General features: G+C 49.3%; 1 protein-coding gene across 2 annotated transcripts; it reads left to right on the plus strand.

The window, feature by feature from the left end:
- Nucleotides 1-5,839: 5,839 nt before the first annotated feature.
- On the plus strand, nt 5,840-17,351 carry HOXA11 (homeobox A11). 2 transcript variants are annotated; one of them, XM_074862092.1, is made up of 3 exons: nt 5,840-6,303; nt 14,399-14,976; nt 16,502-17,351. In XM_074862092.1, the coding sequence occupies exons 1-3, from the start codon at nt 6,191-6,193 to the stop codon at nt 16,732-16,734; spliced, it is 924 nt and encodes a 307-aa protein (XP_074718193.1). In that variant the 5' UTR covers nt 5,840-6,190; the 3' UTR covers nt 16,735-17,351. The 2 variants fall into 2 exon arrangements, with proteins under 2 accessions (XP_074718193.1, XP_074718203.1); XM_074862102.1 differs by lacking the exon at nt 5,840-6,303 and having other exon boundaries at nt 14,267-14,976.
- Nucleotides 17,352-21,107: the final 3,756 nt, after the last annotated feature.

Consider the following 21,107-nt stretch of genomic DNA (forward strand, 5'->3'; position numbering starts at 1 on the left):
GGATTTCAGAGACATCAGTAATGAAGGAAGCTCTGTGGAGGATCTATCTTGATAGCAAATTTAAAACATCGCAAACTAGTGGGGATAGAAAGGAAAATATTTGCTTGGAGATGTCTTTCGGTTTTATTTTTTACTTTCAACAGATGATTTCTTGTCATCTGACCTGGGGTGGTTTTGTTGTTTCTTTTTTCTCCTGCAGACCGTACAATAGATACTTTTTAAAGGACTCTGCCTATTTTAAACCTCAAATAATCTTCAAGAATTAATATTCTAAGTCCCCGGAAATTTTTTAATATTTGACTCTGTGTGGATACAAAAAACGTGAACATTGGCATTTCCTTACAGTAGGGGGGAAAAAAAAAAAAAAAACTTCCTGGAAAAAAATATCCAAGAACTTTGAACTGAAATATATTTTCCCCAGAAGTATTTTGATTTATATAATCTATATTTTGATCTATAAGTAATTAGTCGTTTCTCCTTGTTTATTGTCTGTTATGAGGCCGCAGTAGAACGTTTAGGGATTCTTTTTACAGCACCTTTTAATCCAATCAGTTATTTCAACCAGCACATTATTTTGTTTTTATTCACTATAAGAAGCTATCCTGTAAATAAAAAAAAAAAAAATCAGCGCACTGTGAAAATGTACTTGTGCACCCTCATTTTTTTTTATATTTCTACTGAAAAATGAAAACCCAAGACGTGTAGATAGGTATAGTAGTATTAATACTGTTAATAAAATAGTCACTGTAATAAAACCTGAAAGAAATACTCTTTATTTTTCCATGCCTACGTGCATTTCGTAAGAAATATATAGTGTATCTGTTTTATACTTGTTATGCTGTTGTCTTCCATGATGTAGCTTATGTATATACGGTGTTTTTTCTCCGGATGGTGTTTATCTGGGGGCAGACACGCCTGACAACCAGTGTTCTTTAACTATAAATGTTTCGGTAATGTGAAACAGTGATTTTGCAGCGGGGCTGGGGGCCAGGGGGAAGAAGACCAGGATGATGCCAGCGCAGGGCTGCAGCCCCTGCCGAGGAACGGGGCCCGACGGCCGGCCCCGGGACAGGGGGACGCTGCCCAGCCTGGCGGGGCCTCTGCGGGAACGTGGCGGGGGGCTGCGTGGCGATGACAGGACGGGGCAGGCCTGGAACCTTGACCTTGAGGGGGGTAAAAAAAAGCCGATTTGTGACCTTGACTTTTGACAGCTCCGCGCGCCGGCGGCATCCGCGGGCCGACAGCGCCACCTGGTGGCCGACGCCGCGCCGTGCCCGTACCTGGCCGCGCCCGCGCACGCACCCGCGCAGCATCCGCCCCGCGAGCGCGCACACGCGTGGGGCCCGACGCGCGCCCTTATAGCTAGAATATGCCTGAACTTGCGAGGCAGAGCGCGCAGCAGGTTGTGCTCCGCTCTCCCCGGCGGGACGGGGCTCCGCCGGTGCGGGGCTGGGAGGTGCCGGTGCAGGCCTGGGGGGTGCCGGTGAGGGGCCGGGGGGTGCGGGTGCCGTACGAGGAGCCGTCGGTGCGGGGCTGGGGGCTGCCGGTGAGGTGCGAGGAGCCGCCGGCCGGCCGGTGCTGTGAGTGGCGGGCGAGCTTGGTCGGGCACAAAGAGAGGTTCGCTTTCGCCGCCTGCCTCCTGCGGTGGTCTGGAGCTCTAATTAGAGCTATTGGGGGACCTTTACGGTACATTTAGAGGGTATCAGATACCGTGGTAGCTGTGCGCTTCTTGCCTTCCGTTTCTGAAATTCAAAAGGACCCACCTCTGCAGGGATCAGCGCAGAGCGCCTTTCGACCCTCAGATCTGGCTGTAACGCATTCGTACAATAACTGACATGAAAAGTACCTGCAGGAGCGGGATCTGTTTTCCAGGAGGCCGTCGTGTCGGGGGCTTTGCGCTCCGTGCGGGATTTTAGCGCCTTATCCGCCCGCCGCTCGCAGCTCTCGGGGCGGGCGGGGACGGCGGAACGTGCTGGTTTCTCAGGCCGCGGGAAACCCGCGGCCGCGGAGCGTGGGAATATCGGCTGCATCCCTTCGGAGGCCGATCAGGGACTTTCCGAGCGAGATTTCCCCCCGGCCCGCTGCGAAAATAGCCGGGGAGCGGTACATAAGTGACAGGCGGTTTCCAGGCCGTGCAGTTGGGCTGTGCTTTGGGGGTGACAGCGTCTCCCGGTGAGGTGACGGGGTACAGCCCCCTATGACAAGGACCCGGCCTGCCCGCTGCCTGATGGCCGGGCGAGGGACAACGGGCAAAGATCCACGGGCGCAACACCGCCCGAGGGGTCAACAACCCGTCCCTGGCGGGCAGGGCCTTGGGCTGCCCACGGGCGAGGGGAGCCGCGTGGGACCCCCCTCGCCGCTGGGGAGGCAGCAGCCTCCACCACGCTTGCAGCAGCCCCGCGGCCTGGGATTTTCAGCGGAGCTGGAGGAGGCAGCGAACCCCCACGCCGGGGCCGCTGGAGCCGCGGGCAGCCGCTCTGTCCGACTACACCCTCCGCGGCGGGCGGGAGCTGTGGGCCGGCTGCGGGGCCCCGTCTCCCACGGACGGTACCTGCGTCCGCGGGCAGATGCCCACCGGACAGCCGCCTTTCCTCCGTCTCATTGCACCGCTTTGTCCCTCAGGAGCTGAATTGCTTGGAGAAAGCCACCGGTGAATTACACTTGTTCTCCCTCCGAGTGAATAATTCTGTTTCTTCCGTTATATTTCGCAACCTGTGTAATTATTCCATGAGACACGCCGCAAATTACATGTATTGCAGGTCGGAGATGAGGGCGATAGGCAGGATTCGAGTCCTCTGTATCTTAGGCAGGATCTTCCATTTTCACACCATGCCCCAGAGCGATATAATTCAGGGGCGCCTTGAAAGAAACCCACAACGAGAATATGGCCGACGTTAGTAAAATAACTGCTTTTTTGGTTGTTGTTTAAAGGTAACTTTTAATCGGAGCTAGCGTTTGAAGATTCCGTTTTCACCCTGAACTACCTACCGTTCAAATCTGCTAAGCATTTCTAGACCGACCGTGGATTAGCGAATTTAAATTCCCACTACTGTTCAAATAGCTCTGCCGCATATATATTTCACAGCGTGAAAAGGGGAGCGTTTGACTCTCGCTCGCTGGCAGGAGTAAGGTAACATTTTGGATCGGACCCCTGCTACCCTCCAAGTCAGTCAGCGTCGAGGCTCTCGCAGGCTTCGGCGGGAGGAGCAGGTCGCCTTTCCCGGCCCTGCGTCGGGGAGCAGGATCGGGCCCGCGGCGGAGGGCCCCCCCCCCCCCCCCCCCCCCGCGTCGGGTGGCTCCCCCGGACACGCGGGCGAGCGGCGGCGGCTCCGCGCCTGGTCCCGCGGGGCCGGCGGCTCCTCTCGGACTCGCTGCCTTCTCCTCGGGCCTGGCCGGAGGCCCCGCTCGGGAAACGTCGCCCGTGGGCAAGTGACTCGGCCAGGTGAGTACGGGCCGGGAGCTCCGGGCCTTGCTCGCCGGGGCACCCCACGGGAGGGGGATGCGGGGAGCGGCGGTGCCCGGCGGAGCCCTGCGCGCAGCGGCCGGCTGCCGGTGAGGTTCAGGGCACGGAGACGCGGGTGTCTGCGGCTTTCCGAGTGGCGAAAGATTCCCTATCCGCGGGGCTTGCGTGCCCGCCCGGCCCCCGCCGCCGTCCTCCCGCGTGTCTGCCGGCCCACGGCTGCACCCACGCAAGCCCCCCGCGCCCCCGTCCCTCCGCCGGGGAGAGGTGGCTCGGAGCGCGGGGGAGAGCGGGTGTGGAGGTGTGTGTGCTCGTGTTATTTATTACCTTCATTTACCGTCCAAAAGCTGTTGGCACATACATTTTCAAGTACAAATTGCTGTTGTATTACATATTCCCCTCTCACCAATCTGCCGCCAGCGTCCTAAAATACATCCCTAATATGTTTTACAAGTAAATATATCACCAACGAAAATAATTAAGCATCGTGATACATTAATTCACGACGCCCGTCCCTGCATGCCGTTCGGAGAGAATTATTATTTATATTCCCCTTGTTACAGAGAATGTTTTAAAATGGTCGTGGGGAACTTATTGTGCCTGGTTGGCTGTGTAGAGTTATATATGTGAGGAGTATAATTTGCAGACGTTAAAAGACTAAAAAACAAACAAACAAACAAAAAAAAAGTGCCGTAAGAAGGATTTGAAAAGAAAGCAAACACAAAATATAAAACAAAAACTTGGACAAACAAAGCAGGGTCTCCATTTTCTCAGCTCCCCTAGAAAGTAAAATGTTAGGTATAACATTTTAGCAGATGTGCAGAGGGACGCAAGGGACAGAGGGAGCAAGTTATTACAGTGTATTTAGCGTATTTATTGAAACATTAATGTCAGAGCGATATTTCATTCCCAGCGTAAAACGCAAAACATGATTTAAAGACAAGAAAGATTAGTTCAGTTTCACTTCAAGTAATTATTGCGGGATTCGGAGACATATACTTCAACTCCCAGTGTCTGGATATGTTGGATTATAATCACCTAATTCTGGACGTCCTTGGTCCTTCAAATTTGAAATTCCCATGGACAGAAAATGGCCTTACGTCTTTGATGCTGACGGAAGGGTCCAGCAAATGTTTTGTAGTTTTATCCCACCAAGAGAATAATCCGGTATTTAATCTATTCCCGCCTCGAGCTCTTGGCAGTAACAAAGGTGGTTTGCTATGGGAAATAAACCTTGACAGGAGCATATTTCCGAAAAACAATGATAAGTAGAACTGCAAAGCTCTATCTATTTTCGGCCGCCTTTTTCTCGGAAAGACTCCCGCTTAAAAACCCTCGCTAGCTGAGATGGCCTCTGAAGCAAAGACAAAAAATATGGTGCTCAATATCGAAATGCTCAGAAAAGAAAATCGCCCATTGCTTCCAGAGCAGCGACTTTATTTTGTATGCGTCTGAACGAACGGGTAAGCATCTCGGCCTTTAGCCTATAAATTTCAGTTATTTAAAAAAAAAAAAAAAATGGCTATGGCTTAAATAAAACCCCATTCCTGGTGCATTTCAGCATTCTCCGTGGGCAGCGTTAGCAATAAAATCAAGACAGCGTTTAATACAAAAAAAAAATATTGGCAGGCGCTAAAAGGCCGTTTGTTGCCATTCATAACTTCTAGATGCGTTTTAATGCACTTTAATGATGATTTGAAGAGATGGCCTTGCTCGTTTTCGGCCAGTAAAGGAGTCCAAAAAGAAGAGGGGGGGACCAGGGGGTGGCTTTTCCGCGTGGACCGTCGGGGACGTGGGGCGGTGGGTGCCGGGTCCGGCCGATGCGCCCCGGCCGCTGCCGCAGGGGTCCGGCCGCGGGTGTTTTAACCACGCCATGAGCCCTTCCCTGCCCCCCGGGCCCCCTCCCCCTTGAATGCAGTTGATTCATGAACTAGGGTACGAAATGCAAATGTTCATTAAGTCTTTCCTCCCTCCCTCCCTCCCTCCTCCCTCCGGCCTCCCTCCCGCCTCCGCACCCCCCTCAGAAAAAAAAAAAAAAATATTTTTTTTTTGCTCCAGTGAATAGTTTCAACATGGCGTGCTGAAAGGCAGAAGCTTTGCCCGTTCCTAGATCTGAACTGTGATTAAACATCCCCAAAGAGAGCATCTCTCTTCCTCCCGCCGCTCCCCCCTCCCTTCCCTCCCCGTAGCGTAGAGGAAAGCGCCCTCTTCTACGTAGGAAAGGTCAAGTCCTACAACGCACAACCCACGGTCATTACTGTACTGTGACCCGGGGTGTACTGGAGAGGAACGGCCGGGTGTCCCGTGATCAAAAACACTGGGACTTTTTTTTTTTCCCCTCTCCTTCTCGTGCGATGGGAATCCGTGGAATTAGACAGCATTTTAGCCTCCTGCAATCACCTTGTGTGCATATCGGCATCGGAAATCCTAGGGGACCAGGAGAGACAGAGAGATAGGGGAAAAAATAAATAGCAATAAAAGTAGTAATAATAACAGCAATAATCGTCATTAGCCTGTGATATTGCTGCATTTTGCCTGAAGCTGGCAGGAAGGACGATGTGCCCTAGTGGCTAGATTTCTCTCCGTCTAAAGGCAGACCAACAACAACTAGAACCAAAAAAAAAAAAAAATATAAAACCCCAAATCAACAGCAACCCAAGTCACTCAGAGATCGAGAAGGAATATTTTGTGGACCGGGTATATTTAATCTGTAAGTGAGGACACCAAAAAATGTGCAATCCATCCTCATTGATCTGGAGATCTACAGCCCAGCGCGGGATCCTAGCTGTCAGTCTCCGTGGGGATATATTTTTTGCACAGGCGAGAGACTTCTGGATGCTGGGGTAAGATTTTCATGCTCTTCCTGGAAACGGCTGAATGTTGTTCCTCTCCCCCTGCTCGGTGGTGAATTAAGCAAACAAGCCAACAACAAACACCCACCCGGTCCCCCCGCAAAGCCCCCCGCATGACTGGAGCAAAGTCATTTGGAAGGCCTTTGTGGAGGGTTTCCCAGGCCCCCGCTCTCCCCCCAGCCCACCCACCCATCCCGCTCCCGTTCTCCCACGGTGTGCGAGGCCGCTTCTGCCGCGGGGACCTGGGTGAAGGCAGCTGCCTGGGTTGATGCTAATAGAGCCGGAGAGCCCGTTGAGAAAAGTAAGACTGCTTCTCCTAGCTTGGGTGCCGGCTCCACCTTTCCCAGAAATGCTGCTTCCCAGCCTAGCATAGGTGGAAAGCAAAGAAGGATCTTGGCAGGAAAGTGGGCCGGGAGAGGCTGGGGGCAGAGCCCAGGGCGCAGGCAGACTTGCAGAGAGAGATGCTGGTTGCTTGGCTTTGTGCTGCGCCGGGTTGTCTTGCAACGTTGGGTCAGGCTGCGTGGAAAAGCGGCTCCTTGGGTTTTCTTCCCGGTTGTTTTATTCCCGCGTGTTTGCCTTTGAGATTATTTGAGTCGTTCAAGACCCGGGGAGGAGGGCGGACGGCTCCTCGTGGAAGGAAGCAGGGGAAGGCGGTTTGACCTGTCTGCTTTTCGCCATTGCCTCTGTGTATTTAGAGAGAAAAATGCCAGCCGGGCGTTGTAACCTGCCAGCTTAAATTAAGCTGAACTTCGTCGCAACCACCTTGATTTGAACGCACCAAGCCAAGTGCTTTCATTTATTCCTGGTGGCATAAATCGGCCTCTCTGGTCGGCTTGGGCTAGGAGTAATGGAAAAGCAGGGTATTTTAAGTCTGGTTTTAGCCTTCGAGGTGCCCTCGGTTAGGCATAAAAAATGATGGATTTTAATACAAAGCAATCTTGGATAGGCTTCGCTTCTAGCTAGTGATTGCTTTATGTTTAAATATGTGAGGGTTTGTAAAATTAAAATACCGTGCTGTACGGACACTTGATGGGAAAATAAAACCGAAAGAGAATGGACGAGTAACCCACGCACTCCGCCCGGTCTGATTCGGGGGATTTTGCCCAAATTCCCCCGGCCTCTGTGGCGTGGACCTGTCGTGCTGATGCGCCCCGATTCCTCTAAGAAGTGATATTAGTATTGGCGTCTGTTGAAAAGTGGGGAAAGGGAAATAAGGGGGACCGTGAGCGGGCTTCCACCCCGGCATAGGCAGGAGCAGCCATATTAAGCTTAGAGGGAGAGCTATTTTTATGGGTATCTTTGCGTGACATACGAGAGAACAGGCAAGGAGGGGTCCTTATAGAGCCGGCTGAGCCGTACGTGGGCATACGGCTGCATCCTCAACTGCGGCGCTCATTTTAAGTTTGTGTCAGACAAATAGCTGCCTATAAAGGTTACACAAGTACGGGTGCCTTCGCTACAGTGCAATGGTGAGAGTCCATCAAAATATGAAGTTGGGGCTTTGAAGTCGTTGATTTGACAGCCCCGGTAGAGTGATACTTCCTGTACCCGCCCCCTAAAATAATCCTTGATGAAGAAATATCTTTACTTCGGTGGGTTTCACGATATGTGAGTAAGGCTCTCCTATAAAGTTAGCAGTGTAGTACAGTAAATTCTGATGTGTTTCTTGGCGAGTTGGGCAAAATAAAAAAAAAAAATAAAAAAAAAAGAAAGAAAACCCTTTATAAATCACTGTTAAAATTCAATGTACATTAGAGAGAACCTTATATCCTATAAAATTCAATTTAGATGAGAATCCCAGTCGATTACCTTGACTTGAATTTCTGTGGCGAAGTGTGGACCTTGGCATCACAGGAACAGCCTAGCTACGATAGGCTTGTCTCGGCATTGAGGCAGTTCACTTTCTGTAGCTTTCTGCTCTTAATCTAGAGGGCACGTTATATATCTCATAACTCTGGTGTGTTGTTTGCATCCTGAATTAGTAGGCTGAAAAATACTCGTTTGTCAGAAGCAATGCAGTAGGATTTTGTTTCCTCTCACTGAATATATTTCCTGGATTAACAAATCTAAGGTCAAGTTCAAGGCATCAGTTGTAGCAATACTTTTAAATGTAAGTCGACATGGGAATGTTTTGGCGGACTTTTTTTTTTTTTCTTTTTTTTTTTTTAATGTGCAGGGTAAAGCGGCATTCCGGGCTGCGGGTGAACTTTGCATGGGAACATCGCCTGCGAGGTGGCCGTCCGTAGGGATAACCGCGTCGTTTAATAGCCCCGCACTTTCAAGGGATTGCTGGGGATGTTCCCCAAACCGCTCTGATTAATTCGACATAAAATACGCCGGCATGAAAGAGGACTGGTACCCTCTTACTACGAACGGCGCTAACGACCCGGTTCTTTGTGGGTCTGGATGGGAGTCGGTGGAAAACGCCTGCTGTTCTGTACCGGCGGATTATAACCAGCGAAATTTGCTTTCACACTCGTTTTAGAGCCCGCCGCTTGGTCTAGACACCCTTCTCCCCCACCCTATTTTTGCCAGAAGTCTCTTGCACCTGTATCTGGATAGATGGGGGTGAAAATGAATGACTGGATGTGCATTTTCATGTGTCGGGCAAGTCTCGCAGAGCGTTCAAGGGGAGAAAAGGAGACATTTATGGGTAGCATCGTCAGTCAATCAATTTCTGGTATACTTGACTGTTTGAGAAAATACTTTCTTATGCCTCCCGATTGCCAAATCTGCCTGCATTGTCCTTCAGGAGCAAGATACGAGCGGTAAATGTAAACAAAATGTCAGAGGGGTTCAGCGCCCCAGAGCCTGGGCGCTCAGGGCTGGGAAGCCAGGGCGTGAGGAGACACGGCGTTAGGAGAGACTCCCCGCGCTTGTGAAGGCGCCGGCAGCCTGTTACAACAATAAATCGTTTGGCTGCAAAAGGTCAAGAAAATAGTTCTCGAAAAAGAGAAGTTGTCTGACTGGAAGTGTCTTCCTCTCTTTAAAAAGATATCCTCGGTATTTCGGCTTGTTGCAGCTATCGGAGTCAGGGTCTGCCTTCAGAGAGAGCCCTCGGATGTTCATCAGCGCAAAGGGATGCAAAATACCATGGTTGATTGTCGACGACGGGTAGATCTCTTTAGGTCCGTAGCCGCTTAATCCTAATGGTTAAACTAAACAGGAGGGTTGGGAAGAGGGAAAAAACAACCACCCCCTGAAGCTTTTCCATCTCAGATACTGAAAAAGATAGGGAAGGTGACAAAGGAAATGAAAGGATTTCGGTAATTGATACTAAAAATCTATCTAAAATATTCGACGCCAAGATGAGCGCAGCCCTTCGAGATGTAACGCGATTAAATATAACAACAAAAGAATAACCTTGACTTTAATCCTCTTTACATCTGCCCTTTCTCTTTACACGTTTCCTAGCAAAATCACAACCATACCTCTTCAGGTTTTGGATAATAAATAGTCTGTCCCATATCACAGCACGCGGCTTCCATCTCGCCGATACAAAAAATTACTTATTATTTAAATAATTTGAAAAATCTTATCTAACTGTTGCAACACTACTTTCCATTGCAGCGTTAAGGGAATGCACTTAGTTGTTGGTTTGTTGTTTTTTTTTTTTTTTTAAATAATAGATAGCTATGTATAGCTCCTTTCCATAACGGACAAAAAGGCAAAGAGAAAAGAATAAATGCCAGTTAAGAGCTTCTGAGCCCAAGATATTTAAAATCCAAACAATAAACACGCTTCTCTGAAGCTGCATTCCTGGCAAATTTTGCGAAGAATTATCGCCTTCTGGCCTTATTTTCATTGGAAAAGGTGGGAAGGGGGTGCGCTTTTCGTTGGCAACAACGTTGCCAATTCCCTCATATTACGTTTTTTCTAATAAGCCTTTGTAGACTGCAATCAATCCGCAAGTTTACAAAACACTGTCCCAATTCCTGAGAAATTTTCTCCTGTTCGAGCCGTAACACCCCTCACCCTTTCTATGCAAGAGGAGCAGCAGCGATTGAAGCCAGCGATCGTGTAATATTTTAATTAGCTCCCCTCGACGCAAATTCCTCTTAGCACAAGTTTCTCCTGTTAATTACAGGCACCCACCCTACTGGCAAGGTAAATGGCCGGCTTCAAAATTTTTCAAGCAAAACCCGGTACAAAAAGAGAACAATTTAGACACTATAGAACTTGACCTTTTGGAGACGAGCGGTAGTAAGTTAAACAGTTCCCCTTGCACGCCATCTGTATATATAAAAGCTGGGCTATCGAGGCGTCCTAGCTCTGTTTATATTCCTCCAAAGAAGAGATGTAGCTTTTTCTCCTCGCTTTGTTTAGCTTAGCTATGGGTAAATGTGCTCACAGTCTCCCCACCTCTTGGCCACGCTTGTCCTTTGCAAAAACGTCCTGCAGCAGAGCTCCCAAATTCAGAGCGGTTTTACCCTCTCTAATCCGGCCGAAATACATGGGAAGGCGTAACGAATGCATTTTGCTTCTCCAAACGAAATGCCTGCCTTTGTTTATGTTGTTTTCAGTGAGGTTAGCGAGGGGAAGGCTCGATTTTCCCCCTTCCTCAACGCGGAAGTCCCAATTACTGTATTAAAAGAGCAATTCAACATTAGACCAAATAATCAACATTGATAATTGTGCTGAACACAGCAACTTAACAGCAGGCTCCCTGCAATTACCCACACATTCCGGGGCTTTAAGCGTACATTATCTCTGTTTCACTTAACAGCAAATAAAGCAGAGAGCAGCCTGTGCCTTGGGTGTCTACTGGCTCCCAGACGAGCTGTGCCCCTCTCCGCCTTCCCCATCGCCCTCCCCGCTTGCTCTGCAGGCAGAACCGGGAGGCGTTTTGGGGTCCCCTGGCGTTGCAAACCCGCTTGAAGAAATAGGCTGCTTGGTTTGGGGAGGCGGGGGGGAGGACGGGGACGGGACGAGACGGGACGGGACCAGACGGGAGTGGGGGGACAGCTCGAGCGATTCAGAAGTGTCACCGGGGCTGCCCGTGTGCATGCTGTGCACGCACGCATCTGCCCAGACCCACGCACACCCACGCACACGACACTTTCCAGTCGCCTGCTCGCCCTCCTTGCCTTGATTTCCCTTTGTTTCCCAGAGGCAGCCCCGACCTCTGGCACGGCGGAGCCTCGCACGGCGCCACAGCCCCGGCTTCAGAGAGGAGCGGGAAAGAGCCCCATACGAACCTGTGCCAGCTCCGCTCCCCATTTCTAGCCCCAAGGGTTGAAATTTATTGAAATGCAAGAGGGGGGCTGCAGTGAGTCCGAGGAGGTGGCGTCCTGCGATTAAGCGCTGGGCAGCTCTGTCATGTCTGCTCTGACACAAGCTGAAGTTGACTGCCAAAGTGCTATAAAACCGCAGGTCAGTCTAGAACTGTTTTCGGTTCTCCTAGACGCGCCGTGTTCAATTATAGCCTTAAAAGCCCTAATACAAGTGCAAGAATTTGTTTGCCATCGCACAGAGGCGGGGCGAGGCTCTGCAATGGTGGCGCCTTTGTTATCTCAAAGTCACTGAAATCCTTATACATTCCTTTTTGTTTGAAGGGAGGGGTGTCTGCGTGTGTGCAGGGTGTGGGGAGAGGTTTTTCATCGACGGAATTGAAGGGTGGGGGGACACAGGGAAAATAAACAGTGCTTGGATACCAAAAGAGGGCTTCCGACCCCCCAACCCCACCCCCCAGCCCCCGCAAAAGCTGGGGGGGGGGGGAAGCAAATGCGAGCAAAAGTATAGTTTTAAGGAAAAAGCCAACCAGAGCTGTCGCACCCCCCACCCCAAGTCAAAACAAAAAAAAAAAAAAAAAAAAAAAGAAAAGAAAAAGAGAGGGAGAGAGAGGGAAAACCCCCAAACCATTTTACAGTCCCTAAACGCCACTGCAGTCTTCTGCTAGCGGTTTTGACGACATGCAATCTCTTTCCATCCACTTTCTAGCAAATATGTCAAGCTGGAAGATTAATTCATTAATTTCAAGTTCAGCTCGCAGACATGCAGTGAGCATGAGAAGTTCTTGCAGCAAACCAAAATAAAGAGTTCATTACAGGGATACGTCCAGAGCATTTGATTTGTGAACGGTAACCCTTGTAAAATAAGAAAAAGGCATATAAACATTAATGCTAATAAATTAGTTTACTCCACTACAAAGTAATTACTTGATAATATTGAATTTACAGCTTGAATTCAAACGCAATAGTTAACTATAATGTAGGGAAAATACATAATGAGAATATTTTCTCTGTGCACAACATGATTAGATTTGTTATTGAGTCAGTTACGATAAGCTAAGCAATAAATAAACAAATCGATGTTGACATTTAAATACCGAAGATCTCCAGAATTTACTAGAGAACTTTCTCCGGATATATAAATACTTCCACAGCACTGCAGAGGAAGAGGGTGGAAAATCCAAATATTCTTTCCCTAACATTTTCGTTTCCCTTCCGTTAGCCTCCAAAGTCCATGGGGGCATGGATCTTGAACTACGTCTAATTTCCTAAGAGCACCGACTTCACAATAGCCTTGTGCCGTTCTGTTTTTCTATTTTGATGAAATCCAGCCGGAACCCAAATATTTCTTTTCTGAAATCGAGCATCAGAATAGCAAAAAAATATTTTTTCCGAGAGCCTAGGGATGTCCGTGCCTCAAAAGGTGCTGTATTCTTTGGCGTATTTCTCTGTTTTCTTTGGCTCTGCTCTTTCGGTGGGGTGTGCATTTTTATTGGCAGAGAAGTACTTTTTAGTCTCTGCCCTGAACAATCCGCTTTCTATATCATCCCTTTCATGCAACAATAGTAAAAGTTTAACCACGTTTTTAAAACAGGTCTCCCTGGGTCTCAGCCTTCAGCGACGGTACGAGGCAAAAAGGAAAGTATCTCGGTACGGCAAGTTTGTTCCTAGGGGTTAACAGTATGTCAAATAATTTTAACTAGGCTTCTGGCAATTAAACTCGGAGTATTTGTCAAGCCGGGGTAGCCCAACATCCACTGGTTTTCCAAGTATTTAGCGGCAGCGTTGAGGCGGAGAGATCAGCAAACACTCTTTAGCTCCGTGGTCTGCAATTTCAAGGGCTCTCTGGCGACGCGAACGAGGGAAGGGACGGTTTGGAGGGGGTGAGGAGGGAGAACCTGCGTCCTGGCACCCCGACATTGTTAACTACCTCCAGTAAAGCCTGGCTGAAGCTGCGCGGGGTATTTGAGGTTAATATGTAAGTAAGGGAAGGAAGACACTAAGCGCTTCGGAAGTGAACATGAATGCAAGCATGTAATCTATTCACCATGAAAATCAGTACAGACTTGACCCTGGCACATTCTTCCTAGTAACGTTTCCAGAAAAACCCTGCGGGGCGAGGGCTTTTTTTTTTTTTCTTTTTCTTTTTTTCGGGGGGGGGGGGGGGGGGGGAAGCCCAAACAGAACCAAAACAAAGTCGGGGGGGGGGGGGGGGGGGAAGAGAGGGAGAAAAAGCCCCCAGCCGATTTCTTCGGAAGCGTTTCCTGCTCGGAAGCAGCTTTCCAGAAGAAACGTGCCTGCGCCTCTCCTGTGCCCTCCTTCTCGGAGGCGAGCCGCCGAACGCCCCAGCAAGCCCCCAAACAAACAGAAAGGTCTCACCGAACCCCGGGGGGGATTGCTAAGCCTCTCTACTCCAGAGCCAGTGGGTGCCATGGGCCGGGCGGCTAAGTCTGGGGGTAGGGGCCAGGCGGCTTTGTGTCCCCCAGGGCCACCCCCCCGGGCAACCTGCGCTCGCTCGCCTTTAGGCGCTGGCGACGAGCTGTTGCTTCCCCCCGCGATGGCCACAAAGGGAGCGGGGCCCGGACCCGCCGCTCGTCAATGTCAACGTCGGGCCACGTGACCGCACCTCCCTGCCGCCGCCGGGGAGAGCTTTCCACGTCAGCTTACGTCTCCCCATCTCTTACTTCACGGATCTGCTTCAAAGAGGCAGCTGCGTTAGAGAATCATGTTAAGCTCAGCTAATGCGGAGAAGCCGAGGTAGCCCTAATGATGGATTTTGATGAGCGTGTTCCTTGTTCCTCTAACATGTATTTGCCAAGTTGTACTTACTACGTCTCGGGTCCTGATTTTTCCAGCCTCCCTTCTTTTTTGCCCCAGACCCCGTCTTCTCGCCCTATGACATACTCCTACTCCTCCAACCTACCCCAGGTCCAACCTGTGAGAGAAGTTACCTTCAGGGAATATGCCATTGATCCCTCCAGTAAATGGCACCCCAGGAACAATCTGCCCCACTGCTACTCCGCAGAGGAGATCATGCACAGAGACTGCCTGCCTGCCACCAACACTGCTAGCATGGGCGAGATGTTCGGCAAAAACACAGCGAACGTCTACCACCCCAGCACCACCGTCTCCTCCAATTTCTATAGCACGGTGGGCAGGAACGGGGTCCTACCCCAGGCTTTCGACCAGTTTTTCGAGACGGCTTATGGCACGGCGGAAAACCTGGCCTCAGCGGACTACCCGGTAGACAAGAGTGGCGAGAAGGCGCCCGCGGCCGCCGGGGCGGCGGCGGCGGCAACTTCAAGTTCGGAGGGCGGCTGCGGCAGGGCGGCGGCGGCGGCGGCGGCGGAGAAGGAGAGGCGGAGGCGGCCGGAGAGCAGCAGCAGCCCCGAGTCATCTTCCGGCAACAATGAGGAGAAATCCGGCAGCTCCAGTACGTATAAAGGCAGCGCCCGAGCGCTTTTAGGAAAGGCAGCTTGAAATCTAGCGCACCGCCGCTGTTAAATTTTTATATGCTGTTTTATAAGCATATAAGGTTTATGAAGGGCCTTTAGATTTCCCCCAACAAAACTTTGTTATAAAAGGCGAGATCACGTGTTTAGTGCTGAAATTGGCCGTGAAATACCCACCGGGCAATGGATGCCTTAAAAAAAATTTTTCTTTCTCCTTCCTCTTTTTTTTTTTTTCCCCTTTTAAATAATAATAAAAAAGAGCTCTGTGGTCAACTCTCGAAAATATAATAACGTACGTTCGGTGCCTGTAAATTCGGCAAAAAAAGGAGATCCTGACTCCTTTGATATCAATGTAATCCAGTGATTTTATAAAAGCCATGTGTTGCACCAGAAGTCTAGTTAGGAGCCGAATTCAAAGCCTTCACCGTTTTAACGATTGCACTAGAATAGCGTTTAACAGATAAAGTAGCCGCCTGAACTGTAGCAATATATTAAAAGAAACAAATTAACCTAAAGCTGGCCTTTTTGTCTAAAGGAAGCCATTTTACTAAGGCACTGTGGCAATTACGTGTTGCCTTCTGTCCAACAGTTTGTTACTTACAATTGTTATTCAATCTGTCAAAGTCTGATTTTTTTATGTGGGCTTTTTAAAAGGCAAAGCTAGTATACGGCTCGGGGGAAAAATACCTCGACAATGAACTGTACCAGAAAAGGAAGTTTTTAAAGGGATAGCAGCTACGTTTAATGTAAAGAGCTCCTGAACCTTGAAACCTTTTATATTCTGCTTAATGAACTTTAAAACCGTAATGGCTAATCGGGAGGAGAATACCTCGATGCGGTGGAGAGCGGGCTTGAAAATAGCCGGCTGGGGGAGAATGAGGCGCCTTAGCCGAGGGCTCAGGGGATTTTCCTCCGCTGGGGACGCAGAGCCGGGATTAGTCGAGGGGAGGAGGGCGAGCTCGGGGCGGGAAGGGGCTCGGGGAGCGCTGGGCGTGGGTCCCCCTGCCCGACCCCGCGCTGCCTGCTGCAGGCAGCCAGGTGATGGCCGCTCCCGGGGCAGCTCCGTGTGTCTGGCGCCCGGCGGAGCAGTCTACAAAGGGTTTCCTCCAGCTCGTGAAATCCGCAGGAACCCCCCGCTACCACCACCACCACCTCCTTCCTCCGGCCGCCCTCCCCGCGGAGGCAGCGAGGCCGGATCCCCGCGGCTCGGCGGGAGTTTCGCCCTCCCTGTCGCCCGGGGCCGCCGCGCTGCGGGTCCCGGCGGGTCTCGGCGGGTCCCTGAGGGCCTCGGAGGGTCCCGGCGGGTCCCGGTCCCAGGCTGCCCGCAGCCGCCAAGGCGAAGGGCTGGCTCCCAGCCTCGGACCTGCCAACGCCGGCCCCGGAGCGGGCAAAACGCGTCTTTTCCATATTAATGTGTTTTGCCTGAGTGCCCCCCACCCCCCTCCTCAGCCCCCGCCGCCGGCCACTGCCGGGTCTCAAACGCTTCTGCCTTTTTTGACTCCACAGGTGGACAACGTACCCGTAAAAAGAGATGCCCATACACCAAATATCAGATCAGAGAGTTAGAAAGGGAATTCTTCTTCAGTGTCTACATAAACAAAGAGAAACGCCTCCAGCTCTCCCGAATGCTCAATCTGACCGACCGCCAAGTGAAAATATGGTTTCAGAACAGAAGAATGAAAGAAAAAAAAATTAACAGGGACCGATTACAATATTACTCAGCTAATCCACTACTTTAAAACTCATAGCGTTTTTCAAGACGAGATTAAATTCAGATTTCGCCCTTGACAAGGTCAAGCCACGGGGTTACATGGAGGAAGGAGGTGTGTATCTGACGGGACTAGAAGAATCCAAGGTTTTACATACATGTAAATCTACTCTGGAACTTCAGTGATGAATTTTTATATATATATATATTTACATATCAACTGGAATCGATTTGGTTTTGACACACATGGCATCCATTTCTAAACGTGCACGTCACCTCTGAGTGCAAAATCCATACCTCTTACCTTTGCAGGCACTGCGGCTCTCCCTGCTGCCGCTTTCGGCAGGCACAGGCGGGGACGGCACCCCTCCGTCCCCGGACTCGCCCACCCCCGGCCCTCCCTCGCCCCTGTGCTGCTGCGGAACAGCTGGCTAGAGGTTGCCAGGTCCAGCTCGCCCGACCAGGACCACTGCAGAAGATAGATAAACTCTGAGGAATAATCTTTTGTCCTTCCTTAGCGGAAAATGTCTAAGCTGGAGGCAGTTCTCCCTTGCCCGTGGGTTTGAAAGGAGAATTTAAGGGGGGGGTTGTCACACACACGCAGAGAATTCAAGGGAGGGGGGGATGACATGCCTACACCTTCACGAGGCCAACCGCGAGCAGTTGTAATATGGATGTAGTGATGGTTATAATAGTGTTTCCTTTGGGGGTGTGGGGAGGGAGGGGGTAGGGGGAAGAAAGAGAACTAAATGAAAGACTTAATTATTTACTTTTAAAAATCAGGTATAAATTCGCCATATATCGTAAAGAAACAATCACTGAAGAAAAAAAAAAGATTTAGCAAATTTTAATTAGCTCTCGCTTTATTTATGACAACTGACTATGCGTTGCCATCTTTTCGGAGACAAATCATATTTAAATACTAAAAATAAAACGGCAAAAAGAGTGTGAATTTCAGCGTTTTAAAAGAAACAGCTCCATAAAGGAAACTAACCTTCTGGCTTCTGGCTCACAAACTTTCTTCAGGAAATACCTGTGGAGAACGACAGTTTAGCAAATACCACACAACACTTAATTAAAACTTGGAATTGTGCAATGCACTAACATTGGATCATTAAAATAACTCGATCGCATGTTCGTTTAAAGGTGACTAGTAAGGAGTTGAAACAGAAGCCAAACAATGTAAATACGGTAATTTTGTTGTTGTCTACTTTAAATGTCACGAGCTCTACTTTGTCGCCCAGTCGACGTATGCAAAGAATGGAGAGTCGTTCGGAGTTATTTTAAATATCTATAAATATATATATTTCCCTGCAGGAACCAAAGCGTGAAAAAAAAATGCAATTTAAAAAAGAAAAGAGAAAAAAAGGAAAATATTTAAAATTCTATATCAGTTTACAAAGGATACGGTGTCCTATCGTTAAGGTAATTTGCTGTTGAGAATATCTGAATGTATATTTCATACAGGAACGGTGTTTTACAGACTTGTAAATAATAAAAAAAGAACCCATGACCTATTTCGTTCAAATGCCTTTTTTTTTTTTTCCCCTTGTTTTTTTTTCTTCCTTTGGGACTAAAGGGTGTGGGATTTCTTTACATGTGCAACAAAGTGGTGATAAGAATGTTTTTTGATTAATAATTTTACCAAATGGATGTAATTTCTTTGACACGGTTCACAAAATGCAATATCTTTATATGACATCACTGTTTTCTATATGTATCATCTATATGTATATACAGTTTTCTTTTAATATGCGAAAGTATTTGGTTGCATGTATACAGTGGAACAGCGCACAAGGAAAATAAAAAAATGGAAACTTTATATTTTTACTCTGGTGTTACGTTACTGCATGTTCTTTTTATCCGGTGTAACTCTGGGACCCGAAATTCCTCATGACCTTGTTCAGTCATTTGGGGCGAATTATTCTTCTTTTGTGAACTTCACCGTTAAATCTTCTACGCTGGAGTTAACAAGTGAACCCAGTCTTGTTCAAGCATCGTTTCAGCGGGTCAGAGGAACAGGAAAATGAAGTATGTTCCTAGCTCGCTTCGTGTTAGGCCTTTTCCTTCTCCTGCCAACGCCGGCAGGGCAAGGTCCTATGGTTGGGGGTTTGATGTGTGACATTGCTGTTTGCTCCCCGCCACATGTGTCCAGGAGAACTGTTCGAGAAATGTTTGCGGTGTTGGTAGCGTCTGGGGCAGATTTTATAAGCCCGGTACCAAAGGCGAGGTCCAAGCCAGCCGATGGATGTGGCCAGAAGCGTGAGAGCCCTAAGAAAATTGTTGTGTTTGGGGGAAAAAAAAAATCCGCATGGTAGTGTGGTGGAAATGGACTGTTTGAAATTGTCCTTGATCTCCAAGGCAGGGAGGGGGTGGACTGAGGCGGGCGGGGGGGGGGGGGGGGGCGGGGGAGGGGGAGGAGGGCTGGAGGGAGCAAGTTAGGAGGGGGGGAAAGAAAACCCCAAACCCCAAACAATAGCTGAGATAGGAATGTGTTTTGGGAAGAGTGTTTGAATCTTTAATGTTGACCCAAATCCTCATCAGGAGAAGAAAGTACAGTCTGTTTTCGCATTGTTTACTGGCTTTGAACTTCTGTATTGCTTGGACATCACCCATAACCTTGAGGTGAAGGACTTACTGACTTTGGGCCTTTGTTGACAACTGCCACCCAGCCAGACAACGTCTACCCAAAGGAAACGTTAAAAAGTGAGGGGGGAAAAAGGGGACTCTGCTTGTTTGTTTGTTTGTCTAGTATGCAAGGGGGAGCGCTGGTTGAAAGGAGACGGACAGATGGACGGGCGGTGGGAGAGGGACAGAGGGACGGCTGGAGAGCTGAATGGCAATGAGAGTTCAGCCAGCAAGCTTCCTTTCCTGGTTAAAAATTAACTGGCATTCATAGCCAATCCCAGAGACAGTTAAACCATGGAGTTTCTCTACTCGGGGTTTTGATTTCCTAGCCCAATAAAATCGCATCCTCTCTGTTGCTGTGACAATGTGGCCATAAAAAGCGGCCGTGGCTCGTCCGCTCGCCGGGACGAAATGCAGCTCTATAAAGGCAGCGGCGGTTTCTGCACCGGGAGGTGAACGGCCGCTGCCCTCCGCCGCCGCCACCGTCCGCCCGCCCGCCTGCCCGCCCGCCGTCCTGCAGCGGGGCCCCGCGGCAGGACGGCGGGCGGGCGGGCGGCGGCGGTTTGGGGGCTGCTTTGCCACAAGATGGCGATCTTCAGATCAATGTCAAAGCCGCCCGGGGCGAGGGGAGCAGCTCTGGAAAAAAAAAAAAAAAAAAAAAAATTCTCTTGGCCTTTGTTCATTTTGCATCCCTGGAGCCGCACGGGTAATTATTGCACTTACCGGGCTCCGCGATGCAAAAAGCCGCTCGGGATGGCGTGGGGGGGGAAGCTGGGGCTTCTCGGCGGAGTTAAAGTTTCCCAAAAAATTAGGAAATGCGCGAAGGTAAGTGTTTTCTACATGTAGCCTGCGTGGAGAAGGGTGAGGAGCGTGCGGTGATCGGAGTGGTACCTCGGGAAGTGGGGTGGCCCCTGCTCCGACCACCGAGCCCCGCGGCAAAGAACCGTAGGGAGGGGAAGCGATGCAAAAAAAGTTGGTGATCGCGATGTGAAATAATATAGAAGGGACTTTCTAAGTTGCAGTTGACCTTTTATTTTCTCTTCGTAAAGTTTTGGCCAGCCGCGTGGAAAAGCCACGTTATCTGGAAATATTTTTTCAGAGTAACTTGTAGCTTTCTTCCAGTTATAAAAAAAATTGTAGCACTGGAAATATTATGAAACTTGACATTTATGTGTGGAACAGTAGGTGTCTTCAATCAAATAGATCTATGGCAACACAGACTGCAAATGACAGACAATTCTGACGATCTTATTGGACTTGAACTGTAGTTTAGTTAGGGTCGTTTGGTAACTTTAAAGGGTAGTCTGCTTCCTTGCAGCTGGACACAGATTGTGGTAAACAAGCTTTGACACACTTATGCTAAAAACTATTCATGTGATTGCATATTAAGTCAATGTTCATGTAAGACCAGATTTGAGTTTCTTCCTCTCTGTCTCTCTCTCCCATATCTATCTGTCTATTTATGTATCTATCTTTCTAAACCAGCACATGTGCTGTAAACAAACAATAGTACCACATTCTCATGTGCTCAGGGCTGCTCTGGGTTGTAGCTTTGAAACTCTATCCTTGCTACGAGTATCCCTAACTCCAGGTTACTTTTCTCGCCCATAAAAGTTTCACATGTTTTTGTTATGTCTCCATTTGAGAAGGGCGGGAGGAAAGGTGGTATTCTTTGTGGGGGGATACTGGTTGGGCTACATATTTTAATCCACGTGTTTGTTAGGAGAGCATATACAATTTTTAAATACCTGTTCCCTCCCCCCCCAACAAAACCAA

This window comes from Strix uralensis, chromosome 1, assembly GCF_047716275.1.
Source record: "Strix uralensis isolate ZFMK-TIS-50842 chromosome 1, bStrUra1, whole genome shotgun sequence".
In the NCBI taxonomy this organism is placed as follows: domain Eukaryota; kingdom Metazoa; phylum Chordata; class Aves; order Strigiformes; family Strigidae; genus Strix; species Strix uralensis.